This window comes from Neoarius graeffei, chromosome 21 (assembly GCF_027579695.1).
Source record: "Neoarius graeffei isolate fNeoGra1 chromosome 21, fNeoGra1.pri, whole genome shotgun sequence".
In the NCBI taxonomy this organism is placed as follows: domain Eukaryota; kingdom Metazoa; phylum Chordata; class Actinopteri; order Siluriformes; family Ariidae; genus Neoarius; species Neoarius graeffei.
The window spans coordinates 63,603,977-63,627,527 of NC_083589.1; the positions used below are offsets into that span (position 1 = coordinate 63,603,977).

The 23,551-nt window shown below is 45.3% G+C and overlaps 2 protein-coding genes across 3 annotated transcripts in view; one reads left to right on the forward strand and one right to left on the reverse strand.

Moving 5' to 3' along the window:
* Positions 1-542: 542 nt before the first annotated feature.
* On the forward strand, positions 543-20,985 carry ldhba (lactate dehydrogenase Ba). 2 transcript variants are annotated; one of them, XM_060903491.1, is made up of 8 exons: positions 543-676; positions 11,032-11,163; positions 11,289-11,406; positions 12,190-12,363; positions 12,840-13,013; positions 13,232-13,349; positions 19,689-19,812; positions 20,458-20,985. In XM_060903491.1, exons 2-8 carry the CDS (start codon positions 11,035-11,037, stop codon positions 20,623-20,625), a joined length of 1,005 nt encoding a protein of 334 aa, XP_060759474.1. In that variant the 5' UTR covers positions 543-676; positions 11,032-11,034; the 3' UTR covers positions 20,626-20,985. The 2 variants fall into 2 exon arrangements, with proteins under 2 accessions (XP_060759474.1, XP_060759476.1); XM_060903493.1 differs by lacking the exon at positions 543-676 and adding an exon at positions 746-760.
* Positions 20,986-21,472: 487 nt separating this feature from the next.
* kiss2 (kisspeptin 2) overlaps positions 21,473-23,551 on the reverse strand; it is a 30,719-nt gene continuing 28,640 nt past the window's right edge. The window contains exon 2 of the mRNA XM_060903494.1: positions 21,473-21,738. Coding sequence (XP_060759477.1) covers positions 21,473-21,738 — 266 coding nt within the window. The remainder of the gene's footprint in view (positions 21,739-23,551) is intronic.

A 23,551-nucleotide genomic window follows, 5' to 3' on the forward strand; every position in this document is an offset into this window, starting at 1 on the left:
TGAAGGACAGGTGATATGTTTTGGCCTTGAAAAGCAGTGACCCACTTTAACAGTCCTGTGTGAAGAAGCAGAGACAAGGAACGCCATTTTGAGGAGTGCTGATAGAGAGAGCTGAAGACTGATGATGGTTTAAAAGGGGTTTTCTTTTCATGCAACAGTAAAAACATCAGGAACTCATTCTCTTTCTTGTTTATTTTTTTTCTGCCCCAGCTTGGTTTCTGTAGAGGGGAAAAAAAGTCAAGGTTGGTCGAGTCCCAGCCCCGAGTCTCTGACTGTGTATCGGCATTCTTACATCATCCCTCCCCCCCCATCCTCCTCTCCTCCCCTCCTCCTTTCCTCTCCCTCCCTCCTTTCTTTCCTCCTTCCCTCCCCTCCCCTCCTCTCCTTTCCTCTCCCTCCTTTCTTTCCTCCCCCTCCCTCATCCTCCTGTCCTCTCCTCTCCTCCCCCTCATCCTCTACCTCCCCCTCCCCCTCATCCTCTACCTCCCTCTACGCACCGAATGCGCTTTTACGCACTTGCGCAGTTTGCGTAGTGCGCGCGCCTCCTCCTCTTTTCTGGCGGAAGCTGAATGAGAACGCGCGCGCCCTTCATTCCGTCTCACTCCTGCAGCGCGTGCGGAGCTCCAGAGCCGCTTCACCGGGGACGCAGAGACTCTTCACCGCGCGCACACCGGATGTAGGTATCACACACCGTTATCTCACCGCGCGCACACCGGATGTAGGTATCACACACCGTTATGTCACCGCGCGCACACCGGATGTAGGTATCACACACCGTTATGTCACCGGGCCGCTGATTTCCAGCATGTTCACTTTTCTTGTGTTTCACGGAGAGCGGGTGTTTTAGAGCGCGCGGGTCCGTTACAGAGAGGAGAGTAAACCCGCCCGGGTCAGCCGGTGCTCATGCGTCTGGGGTTTCTCACCGTTTCCTGTTCATTCGTTATTGTTTAATGCTCTACAGTTAGTTTGGTGTTTGAGTTTGTTTGTGATTTAAGACATTTCCTGATGCAGATTTCTTTTTCAGTATAAATGCAGTAGTGAGTTCACATCAGCGCTGAATAACGTTCACATCATTTACACTGGTGTGAGAGAGAGAGAGAGAGAGTGAGAATGTGTGTGAGAGAATGTGTGTGAGAGTGAGAATGTGTGTGAGAGTGAGAATGTGTGTGAGAGTGAGAATGTGTGTGAGAATGTGTGTGTGTGAGAATGTGTGTGTGTGTCGGTATGATGCATGACCGGTAAAGAAAGCCAGCACCGCTCGGCCCTGCGCTGAAAGCTCTGTTGTGTAAATGTGAGCGGAGCCCTGAAGGACACTGAGGACGCTGTGACGTCACTAAGCCCGCGCGGCTCTGGGTCACAGCGCTGCTGCCACATCCGGGACACTCGGGGGGCGATATGACGTCATTCCCCCCCCCCCCCCCCCCAAGGCTCCGTTAGAGGGCTGTGACGGTGTGATTCTAAACATCACACAGTTTAATCACTGGGGGAAATAAATATATTATCATTAATTTTGTGTACAAAAATGTGGATTTGTACAACGGATGCGGTGCTGAAAAAAAACCAGTTTGAGATTCATGACTTGATTCTGTACTTCAGCAGTTTCCTTTAGAAACAGGAAGTGCGCGCGCTGGGGAAACAAACCTGACCCGAACTTCATCATCTCAGGCCAAGTTTACATTAGACCGTATCTGTCTCGTTTTCTTCGCGGATGCACTGTCCGTTTACATTAAAATGCCGGGAAACGGGAATCCGCCAGGGTCCACGTATTCAATCCAGATCGTGTCTGGTCCGGTGCTGTGTAAACATTGAGATACGCGGATACGCTGTGCTGAGCTCTAGCTGGTGTCGTCATTGGACAACGTCACTGTGACATCCACCTTCCTGATTCGCTGGCATTGGTCATGTGACGCGACTGCGATCTTTCATTAAAGAGTATAAAAGTATGAAAATACTGCAAATACTGATGCAAATACTGCCCATTGTGTAGTTATGATTGTCTTTAGGCTTGCCATCCTTCCACTTGCGAGTGGTAAGTGATCTGCGCTGGGATCACACACACAGCGGCTCAGTCCTGAATCACTACTCGTGCGCTTCACTTGCGCGCTCTGTGAGCTGCGCAGGGCCGGAGTGCGCACCCTCCAGAGGGCACTCGCTGTTCAGGGCGGAGTGATTTGGAGCGCAGGATGCCTGCGGAGCCGAGCGTATCCGCGTATTGGCGTTGCTATGTGCACGCGAATCGTGTATTGGCGTTGCTGTGTGCACACTAATCGTTTTAAAAACGTTAATCTGATGATCTGCTGATACGGTCTAATGTAAACCCCACCTCAGTTTAACTGCTACTGATGAGCTAACACACACCACCGCATTACTACTGCATCCAGCAAGCTAACACACCACCGCTTTCAACACACCACCGCATTACTACTGCATCCAGCAGTGTGTTAGCTTGCTGGGGGGGAAACACGTTAAGCGATTGTTTGCTAACTTGTTAACGGCGTCCCTGTTAGCCAAACGACAACAATGTTTAGAAAGCTATTTTTGAGAGCAGTGTTCCTGTAAAATGTGGTACGCTGTCAGTGTGCATCATATTGTTATTAAAATGTGAAAGAGAGAGCAGCTGTGAGGAAAACGAAACACGAACTAGCATGACAGCGTGCAGTGCTGCTTAGCCAAAATAATCTAATAAACAAACAAACAAACAAACAAACAAAAAAGCCAATAAATGTTGATAACATTGCTAAGAAACAGGCAGAAGAGTAAAGTAACGCAGAAGATTAAACAGAAACGGACGTTTCCATAATGTGATCAGGATGAGTCCAGACGGAGGGCTTCTGAAATCTAACCTGGATTTTTTTGGGGTGTCTTGAGGAGCCAGACATGAGAGCCCTGGAGTTAAAAAAAAAAAAAAAAAGGGCAGACGGGGGAAATCAACGATCTGATCATATCTCATGACAAACAGTGAACCCGTGACAACCATAATAAGAAAAACTGAATGCAGTTCTTGAAGGTCTTTGCAGAAACAGCGCTGTTTGTTCTCCTTTCACCCACTTGTGCTGTTCCATGTGTTTACAGAGTTCTTTTATTTCCTGGCATCAGACTGTTCATCTGTTCAGCAAAATAACTCCACTCTGGCTGGAAACCCGTGCCTTTGGAAATGCAAACTGGGTTATGGCACAGTTTGAGTACAAAGTAGTTCAGTTGCCTTTGACCCAGAAAGGCTCATGGAACTTTACTCTAAAAAGTATTTCGGGGTCCTACTGAAAGAGAAAACAAACACTGGATGTTGGTGGCAAAATGTCTCCAGCTATTATTGGTAGAGTTTTCTAATCATTTACTGAGTGACGGCTGCGTGTTCTCCTGCACACACCTGCTGGTTGTAATGGTCTGGTTTTACTTTTTAATGTCTCTGTATTTCTGACTGATGGATGAATTTTTTTTCAGGATGTTGTCAGCTGTACACATCCCTGAGACAATGTTTTTTTTTTAGTTCTGTACAGTATAGTACTGTATAATATGTAAAATATTTAACAAATGCACTAATGGATATGAAAGTGTCCTTAATGTAGACTTTCAGCTTCACTTTGCCCTGGGGTATACAAACTTTTGCACTCAGCTGCACTCTTTGACTCTGTACACCAGAGTGGGTTTTATTAGCCGAGATAAACTTAATTGGGAAGGAATTTGAGTTGGCGGCAGCTCGCTGTGGCTTTTATTGTAAAAAGATGTGTGTTTCACAGATGTTCGCACGCGCGCACACACACACACACACACACACACACATTAAAGTCCTTATTTATACATCATGCTCAAATGAAACACGTGATATTTATGCAATACTATGCCAATCTCTCTCTCTCTCTCTCACACACACACACACACACACACAGAGCTCCGAGCGAGCGTCATGCCTGTGCCCTGTTCTCCTTTTGTCATTTCTCTTGGCACTGAGGATAAGTGAGTACCCGGCACTCAGCGGCTGGAAAATGACGAGGAGGATTAGCGACACGTTGACTCACATATGTTTCACGTTTAGCTCTCATGCATGCAAAAGTTGATCTTTTAACTCTGAATTCAATTAAACGTGATTCAGAATCATTTCAGTCACATTACAGTTACAGCCCTAAGGAATAAAACACTTGGTGTCGTGCTATTGTAGGAAAATAATCAACACCTCAGAGTGTTTTACTCCTCTTGTACCACAGTAGTTTGGAGACAGTTACAGTTTTATTATTATTTTTTATTTTATCTTGATTGTGTGTGTGTGTGTGTGTATTTAAAGCAAGTGTACAGAGACTATTACAGTCAAAGCTGCTGTGGAGAAAATTAATCATCACTTTGTGGCCAATCGGAATCGAGAATTCAACATTGCTGCGGTAAAGAGAAATAATCAGAATTAGAATAGAATAGAATAATCAGAATTACTTTATTAATCCCCGGAGGGAAATTCAAATTTGCTACCAAGCTCCTGAATCAGAGAAGTAAACATGTCTAAAAAATAGAAGATAAAATCGTCTGAAAAAAGAATTTAAATTTAAATAAGTTCAAATGACTTAAGTAAAAGCAAAATGAAGGGATTTTATATACAATGATTCCTATATACATGTATTGCACCTGAGTGAAGGACGCATGGTAAGACAGTGCACCACAGTTATACAGTGGCGTTGTGCAGCTTGACTGCAGCAGGTAGGAATGATTTCCTGGGTCTCTCAGTTATGCAGCGTGGAAGAACCAGCCGTTTACTGAACGTGCTCCTGTGGCTGATCAGCTCCTCATGGAGAGGGTGGGAAGGACAGTCTAAGGTTGTTTGTTTTTATTTTGGACAGTGTCCTCTTCTCCAACACCACTGTCAGAGAGTCCAGTTCCACGCCTACAACATGGCCGGCCTTCCTGATGATCTTATTGAGTCTGTTAGTGTCCTTCACTTTCAAGCCGCTGCCCCAGCAGACGACAGCGTGCAGGATGGCACTGGCCACCACAGACTCATAGAACATACGCAGCATCGTTCGGCAGATGTTGAAGGACCTCAGCTGTCTCAGAAAATAGAGACGGCTCTGGCCCTTTTTGTATACAGTGTCCACGTTTTTGGACCAGTCCAGTTTATTATCCAAGTACACCCCCAGGTACTTATATTCCTCCACCACGTCCACACTGACCCCTTGGATGTTAACAGGGTTCACCGGAGCCCTGATTCTCTTCAGATTGACCACCAGTTCTTTCGTCTTCGTCACGTTGAGCTGTAGGTGGTTCTTCCTGCTCCACGTGACAAAGTTGTCCACCACCGTCCTGTACTTGCTCTCATCACCACCAGTAATATGTCCAACCACTGCAGAGTCATCAGAAAATTTCTGGAGGTGGCAGGTCTCCGTGCAGTAGTTGAAATCAGTGGTGTAGAGAGTGAAAAGGAAAGGAGAAAGGACAGTCCCTTGCGAAGCCCCGGTGTTGCTGATCACTCTGTCCGACACACAGCACTGCAAGCGCACGTACTGTGGTCTGCCAGTCAAATAATCCACAATCCAGGACACCAATGGGGCATCCACCTGCATCGCTGTCAACTTCTCACCCAGCAGAGCCGGCCGAATGGTGTCAAAAGCACTGGAGAGATAAAAAAAAATATGATCCTCACAGTGCTGGCTGGCTTGTCCAGGTGGCCGTAGACTTTGTTGAGCAGGTAGATGATTGCGTCCTCTACTCCAAGACGGGGCTGGTAGGCGAACTGAAGGGGGTCAAGAAGTGGTTGGACCATAGGCCGGATCTGCTCCAGGATGAGTCTCTTGAGGGTCTTCATGATGTGTGACGTCAATGCCACGGGCCTGTAGTCTTTGAGGTCACTGGGACGTGGCTTCTTCGGTACAGGGACGAGGCATGACGTCTTCCACAGCACAGGGACCCTCTGAAGACCCAGGCTCATGTTGAAGACATGCTGAAGTACTCCACTTAGCTGGAGGGCACAGGTCTTCAGGCCCCTGGGGCTAACACCATCCGGGCCAGCTGAGTCTCTTCAGCTGTCTTCTCACTTGCTCCTCGCTGATGGTCGGTGTGGAGGTGATGGGTGGGGGAGGGATGAAGGTGTTTCTTGGGGGGGGGTGCTCAGCCAGGGGGTCTGTTGAGGAGGTGTGAGCGAGGTCCTGAAATGGGGATGAGGTTGGACAAGAACAGGCAGGGGAGGGGAGAGAATGTGAAGTGTGTGGTTGTAGCCATCCCGCAGAAGAGTGGTGGTGGTGGGTTGGGGTCACGCCATCGAATCTGTTGAAGTAGAGATTCAGCTCATTCACCCTTTCCACATTGCCATCCACTCCTTCACTGTTGGTTGGCTTGTAACCAGTGATGGTCTTCATTCCACTCCACACCTCTCTCATGTTGTTCTGTTGGAGTTTCCACTCCAACTTCCTCCTGTATTTTTCCTTGGCCTCCCTGATCGTTGCTCTCAGTTCATGCTGTACTCCTCGTACCTCCTCCTTGTTGCCGGCTCTGAAAGCCCTCTTCTTCTCATTTAAGAGGGCTTTGATGTCCTTCGTTACCCACAGCTTGTTGTTGGGGTAACAGTCGACAGTCCTAGCTGGGACAATGGTGTCCACACAGGAGTTGATGTATCCTGTGATGCACTCTGTGAGCCCATCAATGTCGTCTCTGTGGGGCTCACACAGTGTCTGCCAGTCTTTCACTTTGAAGCATCCCTGCAGTGTCTCGTTGGCCTCGTCTGTCCATCTCCTCACTATCTTTGATGTGGTGGGCAGTTTCTTCACAAGAGGCACATAGCAGGGGGAGAGGTAAATCAGGTTGTGGTCTGACCTGCCAGGGGCCACAGATAAAAATTAGCTGTATAGCTAACTCTGGTAAGGGATTTGTTCTGTACATGGCCCCTGTTAAATAAACTAATAAACTAAACCTGCCCAGTGGGGGGAGGGGGGAAGAGCTGTAAGCCTCTTTAACATTAGTATACAGCAGGTCTATTGTTGTTCCCTCTCTGGTAGGACAGTTCACAAATTGGGTGAAAGTGGAAAGTGTTTTGTCCAAATTAACATGATTAAAGTCACCTGAGACAGCAATGAATGCACTCGGGTGTTGAGACTGTAGCCGGGCGATTGCAGAGTGAATAGTGTCACAGGCAGAGCTCGGGTTTGCAGAGGGGGAACATAAACAGCCACCATGATAACATTAGAAAACTCCCTGGGCAGATAATATGGACAAAGTCCGACAGCACACAGTTCAACATCCGGGCTGCAGATGCGCTCCTTCACAGTGATGTGAGCTGGGTTACACCACCGGTTGTTCACAAGAACGGAAAGCCCTCCCCCTTTGCGCTTACCGCTCCTGACGCAGTCTCTGTCCGCACGCACTGTGTGGAAGCCCTTGATTGTAGCGTTGTCGTCAGGAACATCCCAATGCAGCCTTGTCTCCACGAAGCACATTAAACTGCACTCCCGATGCTCCGTCTGACTCTGGGCCAGTGCCGTCAGCTCGTCCACTTTATTCTCAAGGGACCTCACGTTCCCCATGTTGATAGAGGGGAGACACGGCTTATAAGATTTTTCAATAAGCTTCTGTTGTCTCAAAGCCACCCTCTTCCTCTGTAGCTTCTTATGGCCCTTTTCCACTACCCTTTTTCAGCTCACTTCAGCTCGCTTCAGCTCACTTCAGCCCGACACGGCTCGCGTTTCGACTACCAAAGAACAGCACGACTTGGCTCGCTTCAGCCCTGCTTAGCCCCTAAAACTCGCACCGTTTTGGAGTGGGGCTGAAGCGAGCCAAACCGTGCCGAGTGAGGCTGGGGGCGTGAGCAGACACTCCCCTGTGCACTGATTGGTGAGGAGGCGTGTCCTCACATGCCCACACACGCCCCGCGAGCGCGCTGGGATCTGTAAACACCGCAAACCCGGAAGAAGAATAATTACGAATTACGAGAATTTCTGAAGCCTTATGCGCCTCGCCTCATCTATACGCTCTTGCCAGTATCTGTTGGCGTTGTCGGTGACAACAAGCCACAGCACCAAGACCAGCAACACTAACGACTCCATGTCCTCCATGTTTATTGTTTACTATTCGGGTCGTGAGACTACCGCTTAAAAGCTCACTGAATCAGTGACATACAGAGCATCGTGCACGAGTTCGCGGAGCGCAAGGCTCGCCGTATGCCCTTCAAATAATGCGCGCAGTAGGCTATTGATGTTTTATTATGAGCCATGTACAGTATGTCGCCTAATGTTTTTTTTGTTTCTGAGTTACATGTTCGTTTGAAGGACTTAATGTACAAAATAACATAGTTGCACCCCGTAGTGTTGAAACTGGTAAACACAGTGCATTCAGTGAGGTTTGCACCGCCCTCCTTTTATTTCTGACTCTTCCTGTCACCGCTGCAACCTCTGAGCGCTCATTCGTATGCCCTTCAAATAATGTGCGCAGTATAGGCTATTGATGTTTTATTATGAGCCATGTACAGTATCCTAATGTTTTTTGTTTCTGAGTTACATGTTCGTTTGAAGGACTTGATGTACTAAATAACATAGTTGCACCCGGTAGTGTTGAAATTGGTAAACACCGCAGTTGCGGACATTTTGTAGCCTAAAATGATGTTATGATAAGCTTTAATAAAGGGCCCGGTCATTTGCCCCGCCCCCGGCCCGGCTCTGACTTGTTCCGCCACTGTCACTGATGTCACTGTTTGCGCTGCTTAACGACATCACGTGACGTCCACCCACTTTCGCTAACTCCACCCAATGTGTCCACCCACTTCCAGCCAGCACGGTTCAGCGCGGTTGTAGTCGAAATGCAACTCCAACAGCCCCGCTCAGCTCGACTCAGCTCGACTCGGCACGGCACGGCTCGGCTCAGCCGCGTTTGTAGTGGAAAAGCGGCATTATTTCCTCTGCATCCTCTGTGTGTTTTCTGCCAAATTACCGCAGGGATCTCTTCCGGTCTTGTCGCTAGAGCGGCCGGCTTCAGTTCGATCAGCTGATCCCTGGTGTAAACAATGCGGGCGGCGCTGAAAAAAAGTTTTGCGACTGCAAGCAAAAACACCAAAACTCTTGCAACCCTCATAGTGGCTTGATTACAGTGTTATGGTAACGGAGAAAAAATAGCAAAACAAAAAAAAACGAAGATAAGACAAGTAGGAAAAATAGATAAAAAGGATCAGGAGCATCCGTTGCAGGCTGCACGCGAGCTGGTGCATGCGCACAAATAAATGCCCTTTTAGGGTTTTCTTATATATATTAGTGCTTGGGCACATACATTTTGGTAACTGTCACCTACCAGCCCACAAACTCTGAAATAAAACACTCGCGTCCGTTTCTTTTCAGAAATCATGAGCTTCAGCAGGCTGCTCAGATTTGGCTCCTCTTTCTACGCACAAGTGGAGCTCATTAGAATAATCCCACCCCCTCATCTAAGTATCTCCACTCATGGCTTGAGAACTGCCTTTGCGAATGAATATTCATGAGGCAGTGCTACCTGATTGGTTGGTGGAAGAGGGGGTGGGGTGAGCTCATTATCATTTAAAGAGGCAGGCTGTTCCTCAAATCAGCTGTTTTTGAACAGCACTGTTTAGACAGAGTGAGCAGGAGCGGTGGGGTTTTAAGGCCTCTGCGTGCTCTTGCGACAAGGCTTTCGCAGATAGCTTTTCGCAGACAGTTGTAATTTATCGTTGAGCGGGGAGTAATAGATGTGCACGATGTTATTCACCGCCACAACGCAAGGGGGCGCGAAGTCGCGAAATCGCTAGGAGTAGTTGGTGGGTGTGGTTAGTGGAGTGTTTATCCTCCGGTTACTTATAATGACTAGAACTGGAGTCGTATAGATGTCCGTACTTCCTCACTTCCTCGATCAACCGCTCTTCATGCTGCTCCATCTTTGCTCGTGTTTTTAAAAATGGCGGTCGTGAAAACAAACCAAACCGGGAAAGTAGGGAAGCGGAAGTGCGTGTACAGCGGATGTAGAGTGGACCAATCAGAGCTCTCTTGTCTGCGACGCTGTCTGCGGTGGTCACAATTTTTGGGAGGTGCGCGCAGAGCGTCTGCGAAGGGGGGGGGGGGGGGGGGCTATGCAGACGCCATCTGCGACGCCATCTGCAAGGACTGGGTTGTCAGCATAAATTGGCCTTTAATCCCCGTGGGATTTTAGCCAAAGCATGTCACACACATTTCATTGAGACCTCAGGGCACTGTGTCAACATGTGGAAAAAGGGATATAATACATCACCTTTAAAAATGTTAGTGGAGGAAAAATGTTTTGGCACCCCCCCCCCCCCCCAAAAAAAAAAAAAAATTTTACATCTGTGTAATATGTGCCTGATGGAGTCCATAAGATGGGATATGAACCGTGTGGAGCCGATTAAGCAGGTATTAAGTGCAGGTTGAGACAGATATCAAGCCCAAGAGATCTGCTGGAATGTTTGATTTCTCTCAAATTCTACTGATTTACTTCAGTGACCTGAAGCACTTTTTACATTCACAGGTGAGTAAGGTTATTGATGGTTTGTTTTTTACGTGCGTGTGTGCGTGCGTGCATGACACAAACAATTTCAGCTTTTGATTTGATGTTTTATCAGTTCACTGTAAATTACTTACGATGCTGTAGAGCAACAAATCCTGTTTACTGTTTGAAGTAAAAATGGAAGAAAGAACGTTTAACCATGGTTTCATCTAATCCTATCATGAAATGTGTATGGAGAGATTCTGAAGGGAAAAGGCTGGGAAGGAAGTAGCAGAGAGTGTTGGTGCTTCTGGTGAGTGAATGTAGTGGGTATGGTTAGTCTGTTTTACTAATCTGATCTGACAACGACGCTAGTACGAAGCTGAGAATGTTCCATCTGAACAGACCACGCCCACAAGTGATAATGGTACGAGTCAGTACACGCCCACAAGAGATATACTACGTACAAACGAGCGACTTGTCACTTGCTAGTGTGAACGTAGGGTAAGAAGAGTTAATGAGGTGTAATGAAGGAGGCGGCGTTTCATTAAGGCAAGCTTCAAAACACTAGTGACACAAATAAATCTGTGAATTTTCTGTAATAAATGCTGTGACTGTGTGTAGATCATGGCCTCAGTCCTGGAGAAACTCATCACCTCCCTGAGCAGTGGTCCTGCTGAACCGCCCACCAACAAGGTGACTGTGGTGGGAGTTGGGCAAGTGGGCATGGCCTGTGCTGTCAGCATCCTGCTGAAGGTAAGAGACCACACACACACACACACACACACACACACACAATTTCAGTGTTTGTTCTTAGGATGCTGCGTTTTGAGCTGAGTGAATTTCCCATGACCGACTCAGATCCCTCCTCCCCCCTGTAGGATTTGTGTGATGAGCTGGCGCTGGTTGATGTGCTTGAGGACAAGCTGAAAGGAGAGATGATGGACCTGCAGCATGGCAGCCTGTTCCTCAAGACCCACAAGATCATCGCTGATAAGGGTGAGACATCAACGCCCTGTGAACGAATCTTTAAAGTGATCTGAATCATTATCCAAATAATTCATCTGTTCACCTTTGCAAATGTGCAAGTGATTCACTTCGAACTGTTGTCAAATGATTCTTTAAAATCACTTTAGTGGTTCACAGACTTCTTTTTTTAAATAAAATAAAACAGTCAGGGGGCGGCACGGTGGTGTAGTGGTTAGCGCTGTCGCCTCACAGCAAGAAGGTCCTGGGTTCAAGCCCCGTGGCCGGTGAGGGCCTTTCTGTGCGGAGTTTGCATGTTCTCCCCGTGTCCGCGTGGGTTTCCTCCGGGTGCTCCGGTTTCCCCCACAGTCCAAAGACATGCAGGTTAGGTTAACTGGTGACTCTAAATTGAGCGTAGGTGTGAATGTGAGTGTGAATGGTTGTCTGTGTCTATGTGTCAGCCCTGTGATGACCTGGCGACTTGTCCAGGGTGAACCCCGCCTTTCGCCCGTAGTCAGCTGGGATAGGATCCAGCTCGCCTGCGACCCTGTAGAACAGGATAAAGCGGCTACAGATAATGAGATGAGATGAGATTTTGCAGAGCATTGAGCGACCATAGTGCTCTACAAATAAAGATGATGATGATGATGATAGTAATCGTGACAGGAGGGTGCAGGTTTATGTGATATTGATATTGTGATGATATGAACATCAGGACACACTTGGAGTGTGAGCATGGTGATGGTCAGATGTCGGTGTTCATATAACTCATAGCTGTGTTATAACTCCATCTGTGTACATGCTGTCGGTTGCCAGACTACTCAGTGACGGCGAACTCGCGCATCGTTGTGGTGACGGCTGGAGTTCGTCAGCAGGAGGGCGAAAGCCGCCTCAACCTGGTGCAGAGGAATGTCAACATCTTCAAGCACATCATCCCTCAGATCGTCAAACACAGTCCCAACTGCATCCTCATCGTCGTCTCCAACCCGGGTGAGACCAAGCTTCAGCACAGAACCGCCCACTTTTATTACCTATACATGGTAGTCAGCTGCAGAACTATTGGCACCCTTCAATAAAACAGGCACAATGGTTATAAAATGAAGATTACACACAGTTATTAAAAATGTCTCCTCATACGTTTCGAATTGTGACTGACATTTTCTCAACATGAATAATTCTCAAGACTTCTGTTAAAAAATCCAAACCAAAGAGAAATATGATTGTAGGTCTGCAGAAGTAATGGAATGGATATGAAAAAAAAAAATCAGTATCCCATTAGTGCCATTTTAATAGTTAGAACTTAATTGTTTTTATTTAATGATTTCCAGCATCAGTGCTACCACCACCCTGCTTCAGAGTGAGGAAATGAATTTAAAAAACATATCTGAATACTTTACTTTGTAACACATATTTTGATTACACATTACTTACTGTATATGTACATTTTTGCTCATTGTATAAAACAGTGGACATCATGACCTACGTGACTTGGAAGCTCAGCGGCCTTCCCAAGCACCGTGTCATCGGCAGTGGCACCAACCTGGACACGGCCCGTTTCCGCTTCATCATGGCTGAGAAGCTGGGGATCCATGCAAGCAGCTTCAACGGCTACGTCCTGGGAGAGCACGGAGACTCGAGCGGTGAGCCTCTGGGGGGAGATGGTGGAGGAGACTGGGCGTGGTGCCATGGATGGTCACGGCTAAAAACGTTGTTCTTGTATCTTAAACATAGCAAACCATAAACATGGAAGCTTGTTATATAAACACATTGTACCTCAGGGTGTATAATTTTATACAGTGGTGCAAAATTTTTAGATGGACAGGAAATCTGAGCTCTTCCTGGATCCTGTGTTCCTCAGTGCCTGTATGGAGCGGCGCTAACGTCGCTGGGGTGAACCTGCAGAAGCTCAACCCGGCCATTGGGACAGATCAGGACCCCGAGAACTGGAAGGAGGCTCACAAGATGGTGGTGGACAGGTATCAGTAAAATCACACCATAATGGTTAATTTTATAAATAAATAAATCTGTACAGAGCAGATGGAAGCACATAAGAGTTCGTTATAGCGCAGTTCCAGTGCAGTTATAATGTGGTCAGGGTTCATAACGTAGCCTCCGGTTCTGGCTCCTATCTCAGGCTTTGACACGATGCAATACAGTTTAGATTTTTTCGATAACGCTGAATCTGCTACAATAATTTCATTTCTTAAACTGTTTTTATACCAATAATACATTGTCTGTCTTCCTTTTGGTCTCCATATCTTATGGCAATAATTATTCCCTGTCCTAGACCATTCCGTAACACCGTTTTAGTGATTTTATACGCTGATGCTGTGCACTTGAGCCTCACCCTGTGTTTACCTGACAGGTGTGTGAGACGTCAGTGTTTACATGCTGTCCAAGTCAAAACACTCAGTGCGTTTACATGCACATCCAAATCGAGCTACTGTCAGTAATCGAGCTAAGGGTCCCAGCAGGGGTGCCAGAGAAATCCAATCCTACATGCACACAAGGAAATCGAGCTATTGTGTGAGGTGCATTGTGCACCCGAGCCACAGGTGGCGCTACATGCCCCATCGTGTTGGTACACTTCCGGCTGTCATCATGAAGAAGAGCTATTCAAGAGTATAAGCAAAGTTATCAGTTCTGTGTTCTGCTCGCCATTTTCTCTTCTTCGTTTGTTTGTTCGTTCGTTCTCCTTGTTCCTCCTGACCTCTTCTGCTGCTCGCTACTACTACTGTTGTCATGCCAACCGAGGCTGTTGTGTTTCCTGCTTGTGGTCTCGTCACTCGTCACTTCCGGAAGGGGCAGTGCTGAAGTAAGTAGCTCGACTACGTAGCTCGATAGGGTTTACATGCACTAAGTAGCTCGGCTACAATCGCATAATCTAGGTCGCGTAGCTCGATTACGAGAAATCCAGTTCGGTTCGATTTCAGCCGAGCTAAGGTGTTTCCATGGCATTTAGAACTTCGATTTCAGTCGAGCAACGGCAGAAATTCGATTTTCTCTATGTGCATGTAAACGCACTGAGTGATTAATGCTCCACTGAACAAGACGATAAAAACGTGTGAAGTTGAGTGTGTAGCAGCCGCCTGCACACTTCACTACACACACGTGAGATTTTTCTGATTTTTGGCAGAATTCCAATTTTTATACATCTGCGAGGTCATTTATGAGATCAGTGTAAATTTGTGAAAAAAATCTGGAGGGGCTCTGCAGTTAGATGTAGTTCTGTCCGACATGGTCGGCATTATTTCTCAGTGTTTACAACGTATGTTTTGATACTAGCTGCTTCCTTAGTGCTTCTCGGCTCACGGAGTGTCGATGTTACTGATTGGTTGGAGATAATTTCAACGAATCGTGGATTGCAGTGCTGTGAACTACGCGGCATGAACAGAATGGTGACGATTACGGATGCTCGAAATATCGTAGCAGTTAAAGAGTTGGATTCTTCCATGAAAAATAAATTTCAGTGGTGGCAGGAAGAAAAAATAGCGATGAAATTATTGGAAGACAAGGGTGAGAAAGTTATACGACCCAAACTGGGAGAGTTTATAAAGGAGCTCAATCAGCCGGGCGAAGCCCTCTGTGAACTTTGCACAGATTCCATAAACTACGGAGCGTGAGGTTGGTTAAAAATAAATACAGGATATGAATAATTAGTCTGTGTGGAAATGTACTAGATTGAGGCCGACTGCTCATCTCTATAGTACGGTAAATCCCCAGGCGCTGTAGGACTCGGCAAGTGTGGAACAGTTAAATACTTCAGAATATAATTCTGATAAACACTGCGATATTCCGTACAGACTATTCAAACCATTCCTTTATCATACGGAGTATATCTGCCTTACATGGAGATGCATTGTTTATTACCTCCGCCAAGGCGGTTATGTTTTCGGTAGCGTTGGTTTGTTGGTTTGTTTGTTTGTTTGTCTGTTAGCAACATTATGGAAAAAGTAATGAACGGATTGCTCTGAAATTTTTTCCAGAGGTGTGACCGGGCACAAGTAACAATCCATTAAATTTTGGCGCTGATCCGGATCACCTTCTGGATCCTGGATTTTTTAAAAGGATTCTTGGCGGAGGTCTGCGCTCTCCGAGTGCTTTTCTAGTTGTTAAATAGTATAATCATCTGAGTAATCTAATTTACTGTGAATTTTAAATGCACTCTCAAAAAATATTTAAATAACATTATCTGGCTTTTTCGTGGTCTATCAGATATATTCCATTCAGCGAGCATGATACTGAACGAGTCGAAGACAAGTCGCTGAATGGAATATATCTGACAGACCACGAAAAAGCCAGACATTATTATTATTATTATTATTATACATACACATTACTTTCAGGTGCTCAGCGCGTCTTTCTCTTTCAAAATTCTCTCAAAATCTTCCGTATTTAATGAAGCAAACCTGGCGGCCATGTTTGTTTACAAATCATCACAGTCGCTCGCTAGCACAGAAGTTTTATGTCTCCGACGTGTGATGTCATGTTGTCTTGACAACCGTGCAATATCGTAAACCATATTCAACGCTCATTCTCCATTGGGTAGAGTGATGTAATACATGTAGGATAAGCGATATGCTAACAATATTGCATGCTATCAAACCAAATGAATGAAACCCGCTAGAAGGGAATAGAATACGTTTATATTCCATCGAAAAAGTGTCCTGTATGGATAATAAAGTCCATTACTGTACCTTTAGGGGTACAGCGGCTCGTCACTGGATCAGGACCCTCTGCGGTACTTATTTGTACCCTTTGTATACTGCTTGGGAACATATATGTCCCTTTGTGGCTTTAAAAAGCTACACATAGTTACCTTCAGGTCCAATAATGAGTCCTAAGGGGTAAATTAGTGTAGACTGTACCTTGGGGGACAGAAATGGACTCCTACTGTACCCCTGTTTCTGACAGTGTGCATGTTCATTGTTCACACTGGATCTGAGCAAAACTCCAGGCATGTGTTGGGTATAAAAATGCCAGGAGATTGCACACAGTATATGTTGAAATTGTAAAATGTGTCTGGCTTCAAGCTTCAAGCCCCCACCGGGGCGTTTTCCCCAGACCCCACTGGGCGTTCATTTCAGATTTTTTTTCTTTTTATTCAGTCTCATCCCTGACTACACCACCTGGAATGTGAGTTATCGCAGCGAGGCACATCTGAGGGACGTGATCTCAGTACAGTTCCACTGCAGTGAGGACGTGATTCCCTCCTGAATAATGAGAGTGAACCGGTCAGGGAGCGCGTTCAGGGTTATTTTTCTGTAGATGTGACCTGCAAACATGAGGCACAGCGACATTCTCCAGATCGGTGAAGTTTTCAGGAGATTTGAACCAAACAAATAAATCCTGCATGTACAGTATACAGTATCTTGCATTTTAAGCAGTGCTACTTCTGGAATTTCCTACACACACACACACACACACACACACACACACACACAGAGACAGACACAAATTGTCCTTTTCCTTTATCCACCTTGGACTTTGTCCTTGTAAACAAACAGGAGGACGATGGCTGATTTGATTTGCACTCTGTTCCACCAGGTCACTCTGTCCCGACGCGCTGTTATCACGTGTACCGCAACCAAAACAAATCCATTCCTTCGTTTCAGTCCGGTTCAAGGTCCACACCAGACTCGGTGATGTCTACAGGTTTATATGAAATTGGGGATGTTTTTGCATTGACTAGAAACAGAAATCCTGTGTTGGCGCAAACACGTCTCACTGTGGAATTGTGGGTTTTATTTCCATGGCATCAGTTTGAGAGGAATAATCTTCAGAATCAGAAATGCTGTTTTTTTCATAACATGTTGCCACATCTCTTCCTGAACTGCACACAGACGTAAACAAAAGGACGCCAAATTCCGATGTAGTTAAAGCTGCTTTTACATGGGCAGTGGGGACACGCTGTACCCAGGACACGCCCGGGACACGCCCGGGACATGCTGCGCCCGGGACACGCCCAGGACACGCCCGGGACATGCTGCGCCCGGGACACACCCAGGACACGCCCGGGACATGCTGCGCCCGGGACACACCCAGGACACGCCCGGGACATGCTGCGCCCAGGACACCATGCTGCGCCCACTTTCCTTCACATTTACACGCTCAGTCTCTATTGGTGGCAAACCAGAGGTTAGACAGGTAAACACACAAGTGTGCCTGCACAAATGAGGGATCAGAAGCTTGTTTTTAACTCGCTTTATTGTCCTCTCCGTGATTTGGTGGAAATCCAACTTTCACTTCTGGAAAACTGATTCACTCTGAGTGATGAGTCATTCAGGGAACGAATCGACTCTTTGAGTCGGCTCTTTTTAGATGAATCATAAATTGAAAAAGCGAAGAATGATCTGCATCTCAGCACCACTGATCAGAACTTCTTTAGACCAGTTATCACCGCGGTTAACTTGGGACTCGCTCAACTCCATCATTTAAAGTCCGGGAAGTTTGACGGAAACGCACTCGAGAAGATCTGACCGCTGGATTTGCCGTGAAGCGGCCGCGTCCTGATGCTCAGTGACCCGGATGAACGCTACCGCGCATGCGTAAGGCCTCCGACTTGCCACTGATTGTGTTTAGATGGTAAGCAGGAATGAGTTGCGCCCCCTGGTGTCAAATTCTGGAACAAATCATCTTTAGATGGGCGGTTGCACCGGGGCAGCTTGTTCCCGCCTGAGTGCTGTTAAAGCAGCTGGAGGCCCCACGGGCCCCACGGGCCCCGCATGCAAACCGCTAACAGCGCCATGTGGTGGCAGTGATGGGAATTCATCAGGATTTATTTACAGGTTTGTTGCTGCAAGAAAATGTTTTTGTTTTGATTTCAGTTTGAATTTGTTTCAGTTGATTTTTAATGATACCACGGATGATCATACAGTACAATTTAGTATCTTTTGATCGATACGTGACCGACTTTCTTCAGGCCTGATGTTAATTGGGGGCCAAGCTGAGCAGCACTGTCGGCACCCATAGTGTTTCTCCTTCTCCTCCAACTTTGTCTTCTGCCTAAGGTGTCCATGGCAGCACCTCGAACCATACAGTAAACTGCAATGAGGGGAAAAAATCACATTTTTCCTAACACCTGTTAATATGCTGGCCTTAAAGTGGTTGTTGTGTTTGATATCTTTCTTGAGCCCAAGGATGGGACAGGAGGACGACTGATTATGTGGACCAGATTTATGTTGCTGCTATATTGGATTGAATCAAAAACATGAAAAGTTTTCAGCAGCCACAGACCTTGCTGAATCTTCACCAACGATTCATTTCACTCGTTGCCCTTTAAATTGGCGTGATGATGGGAATCTTCAGATCGTTACACCCTGACAGTAAAGGTGTTAGTAGATACAGTAGTAACAATACAGATGAACTTAATTTTACAGAAACAAGTGTCTGTAACTTGATCTTATCTTTCTTGTAAGTTCTCTGCGTCCAGGGTGAAACGATAATGCGAGCTAAAGAATGAAACGTGTGACCGGATCGGCCCTACTGCAGACATTTACAACGTTAAACCTCAAACTCATTGGGATTGAGCATTAACTTTTTAACTATCAGCACTGATAAACTGTTAATCATTAACCTAAACCACTTTAACCGTTAATATGCACAGAGTGAAATGAACTCCACCCCCACGTCGTTATTGTCGCAGTGTTTTGTTTCGGAGGTAACGCTGTGGTGTGTTGAGATTTTGGTGTGTGTAGTGCAGGTTTGGTTTACGGTGCACTTTAAACAAAATATAGATTTGAATGCACTAAATGATGATCACTGTGTTGGTAATGAGAGAATACGCTTTTGAACATGTCTGTAACCCCCCACCCCACCCCCCTGTGCTAGTCCCCGCCCACTTCCCATAATGACCACAGCTGCCCTCATTCCCTCCATCCTGAGAAATACAGAGAAGGCTTCTGGGGTGTAAATTTTTCCCTTATAAATATGATCAGTAATCAGCATCTCAGGAAGTCTGTCTCTTCCTTTTCTCTTCCTGTCTTGTCTTCTACAGTAATGTCTTCCTGAGGTGAGGACTCCGGTCTCTCTGTGTCTCTGTCCACAATAAAACACATCTCGGCTCAGGGATTTACTCAGTGTGTGAAGCTAAACACCCAGTTAGAACTGTATCTGAGAACCGGATCTGTAGCTGTAGTGTTCATGTAAAGGTTTATTTTAATAACAAATTAGCATTAACATATTAGCATTCACAGACTGTAACACGCGCGTGCACACTAACTGTCAGGACAATGAAAACATCAGTGGTTCTATATAAAGTGTTTCAGTTTGAGCAGGTGTGTGTGTGTGTGTGTGTGTGTGTGTGTGTGTCACAGTGCCTATGAGGTGATTAAGCTGAAGGGTTACACTAACTGGGCCATTGGAATGAGCGTCGCTGATCTGACTGAGAGCCTGGTGAAGAACCTGAGCAGAGTCCATCCTGTTTCCACCATGGTCAAGGTGATGAATACTCACACACACACACACACACACACACACACACACACACAGAGCGAGAGATGGGAGGGAGGAAGAGAGACAGATGGTTAGACAATGAAACACAGTGGGGGAGACGGGCAGGCAGCGAGGCGTGGGGGGGCAGACGGACAGTGAGACGGGTAGTGAGGGTGAAAGAGACAGTAGGAAGAAAGACAGACAGACGATATGAATGGGTTCACTTCCCTCTGTAATAATGAGGAGAAACCCGACCTGACTGTAGAAACGCTTTGTGACATTTAAACTCCGGTGTTTAGGGTTTGCAGCCCTTGTCCTGTTCTGATGAAAGATAACTGAAGACTGCTGGGAGTTCACTCTGTCCTGGGTTTGAAGAAATCACGTGTGTGTGTTTTTGATTGACCTGAGAGCACCACCTAGTGTCCAAACACAGAACCTTTTTTTATTTGATTCTAATGTAACCCAAATGCAACATCTGGAGAACATCTCACACACACACACACACACCACACACACACACACACACACACACCACACACCATTATTCACTTTTTCTTCAGAACTGTAAGTTTTCTGCCATCTGCAGAACAGAGGAGTTTACACTGTAGAGAGAACGACTGTTTATAGCTGTGTGTGTGTGTGTGTGTGTAGGGCATGTATGGGATTGGTGGGGAGGTGTATCTCAGCCTGCCCTGTGTCCTGAACTCCAGCGGTGTGAGCAGTGTGATCAACATGACCCTGACTGACAGTGAGGTGGGGCAGCTGAGGAAGAGTGCAGACACTCTGTGGAACATCCAGAAAGACCTGAAGGACCTGTGAAGCTGTCCTGTAGTGGACACACACACACACACACACACACGCCTCTAATCCTCCACTTCACATACATCCCCACATGCATGCAGGACGTAGGTATATTTTTACACCTCTGTCATTTTTTTCTGTTTTGCTTTTGTTGTTTAAAGATCGAGCTCCGAGTCCGAACTCTTTCTGTTCTACTGATCTGTGAATAAAATGTTGTCAGATCATTTTTTTCATTAATATAGTCGGAGTGAAAGAGTTTTATAATCTTTCTGTTGACAGGAGCCGGGCTGAGCTATATTTCTCTAAAAAAAGAAAAAATATGTGTTTAAAATGAGTGTAAAATTAGTAATAATGAATAAAATTCCACTTACAGATGTTGATGGTTGTCTGTTTTTTAAACACATTGAACCCTTTGCTGAAAATTAAACACAATGTCTAAGTAATGAAATGGGAAAATATTCCTAGTTTTTGTTTTTTTCTTTTTTATCAGACATCTAATTTTTGGGTTTGTTTACCTGACATGTTCCGACGTACAACTTCCGTCTTGTACGTCGAAACATGTCAGGTAAACAAACCCAAAAATTAGATGTCTGATAAAAAAGAAAAAAACAAAAACTAACTATATTTAATATAAGACATAATGAACGTAATCGAAAGGGAAAATATTCCATGTGTGAAAATGAGTTTCGAATCTAAACCCTTCAACAATTTATAAAATAAAAGTTTATTACACACACACACAGTGAACAGCATCCACAGAACAAACTGGTGTGTTAAATTAACAAGCTGAAATGTTCATCACAGCAGCATCTCTGTTTAATGCAGCTCTTAAAAATGCACTTTTTAAAATATTTTTTGTTTGTGTTCATGACTCTTCCTCCAGTTCTCTCACAAAAAGCAGAAGTGGGATCATGTCCCTCGGTCCTGATCGGCCCGGTTTTAATCGTCCCTCTCTCTTGCCAAAGCGCAGCCCAAACGGGTTGTAATTAAATTTACTGCGGGTTAAACGGTGTTGACAGGAAATGTGTCTCTCTGAGTCCTTCTCCTTCAACAGGAAGCAAATCCTGTCATCTTCTGAGGTGCTGCGCTCATCCATCCCTCTCTGATCCACATCTCCAAGTCCCTCAGAATCTACAAGACGTATTTAAAAAAACCACATCTCAGAGTTTAGTTTTGAAAAAGTTTGACTTCATAAAAACGTGAACACTTTATTTAAAGGAACACATCAAATAAACACTCAGGAACTCTGCACTCGAGCAGCACAGTGAATTCAGTTCGGATCGAATACACTTCAGGATTGTGCTGCAACATTATTTAATTCACTTCCAGCTCAGACTGAATCGTGTGGAGATGCGAGAACTTTCTCCAGAGGAACCTCTGAAACCCAGAGGAACTTCTGAGCAAACAGCAACAATCCTGAGTGATGGAGTTTAACTTGATCAGTATGATTCTCATTAGTAACTCCGTGCTTTCATGATTATGATTATTATTATTAAGAGTTTATTGCTACACAGTTCTTTTTTCCTCGTTATCCCATCACTGTTACATTTACACTTTTTGTTTCTCAGTTAGGTAATTATATCATTTAATTCCTTCACTTTTCCTCAGATAATTTTTCCTCTATCAGGATCCCAGTATTGCTCAAGTTTCACATTTGACTGATTTCTCATAGATCTCCAATATTTAGTGTTATAAGTAAAGTTTTTTTTTTTTTTTGTATCCCAGGTGAGGACATTCTTAAACTTATAATACTAAATATAAAATATATAACAATTAGTATTTAGGATTTTTAATAATATTAGTAGTGCGTGTATATTTAGCTTTTATATCAAATAAAAAGCCATATTTATGGAAACATAATAATAATTATCTTGTTCATGTTTAATGCTGGGGGGCGGCACGGTGGTGTAGTGGTTAGCGCTGTCGCCTCACAGCAAGAAGGTCCGGGTTCGAGCCCCGGGGCCGGCGAGGGCCTTTCTGTGCGGAGTTTGCATGTTCTCCCCGTGTCCGCGTGGGTTTCCTCCGGGTGCTCCGGTTTCCCCCACAGTCCAAAGACATGCAGGTTAGGTTAACTGGTGACTCTAAATTGAGCGTAGGTGTGAATGTGAGTGTGAATGGTTGTCTGTGTCTATGTGTCAGCCCTGTGATGACCTGGCGACTTGTCCAGGGTGAACCCCGCCTTTCGCCCGTAGTCAGCTGGGATAGGCTCCAGCTCGCCTGCGACCCTGTAGAACAGGATAAAGCGGCTAGAGATAATGAGATGAGATAAATTCCCCTTCTTGGTGGACTACCAGGTGAAAATGATTAATATGGTACAAGAGACTTGTTTTTAATCAATTCACATTTGATGATTTCAAAAAATCAATGCACCTTTTAATATAAACGAGCTCGACAGTATTATATTTCTGCATTTTAGCTATTCATGTCTTTGAATACTCTAATCCTTTACAATGAAGTGCAAACCAGAAAAAAAGTTCTATCATATAATTCTCTTCAGCTTTCTTCTGATGTTATCATGGTAGCAGGAGGTTTTGCATATTAAGCAGGTGACATTCAACATCACTCATCACTTCCCTTTCAACTGCTGTGTGTACTAACGCTTTTATCTGGACAGGATGTTGTGTAATGTAATACAGATACCATACGGGCAATCTGAAGATCAAGATGGTGATTTTGAATTAAAGAACAGGCGTGTACAATGGGCATTACATATTGGAAATTTTTTTTAAATCAAAAACTATAAGTTCATCTCAGCCTAAAAAATTTGAGCAGACGCTCCCACGCGGCACATGCCAGCAATCCCCCCTCATCCCCCTATGAAATGAGCAATAAGTAGGAGAGTTATACACGGTATCATACCTAAAATTTTATCAGAAATATAGATATGATACTATGATTCTCCCCAACATGCTACATTAGACAAGCTAACCTCATTTATAAAAGA

What these genes read in the sequence shown, in the direction of transcription:
- ldhba (XM_060903491.1), top strand. Translation starts at nt 11,035, where the DNA reads ATGGCCTCAGTCCTGGAGAAACTCATCACCTCCCTGAGCAGTGGTCCT. An exon ending in CTGTCAGCATCCTGCTGAAG is followed by an intron (nt 11,164 to 11,288) that starts GTAAGAGACCAC and finishes TCCCCCCTGTAG; the next exon opens with GATTTGTGTGATGAGCTGGC. An exon ending in AGAGCACGGAGACTCGAGCG is followed by an intron (nt 13,014 to 13,231) that starts GTGAGCCTCTGG and finishes TGTGTTCCTCAG; the next exon opens with TGCCTGTATGGAGCGGCGCT.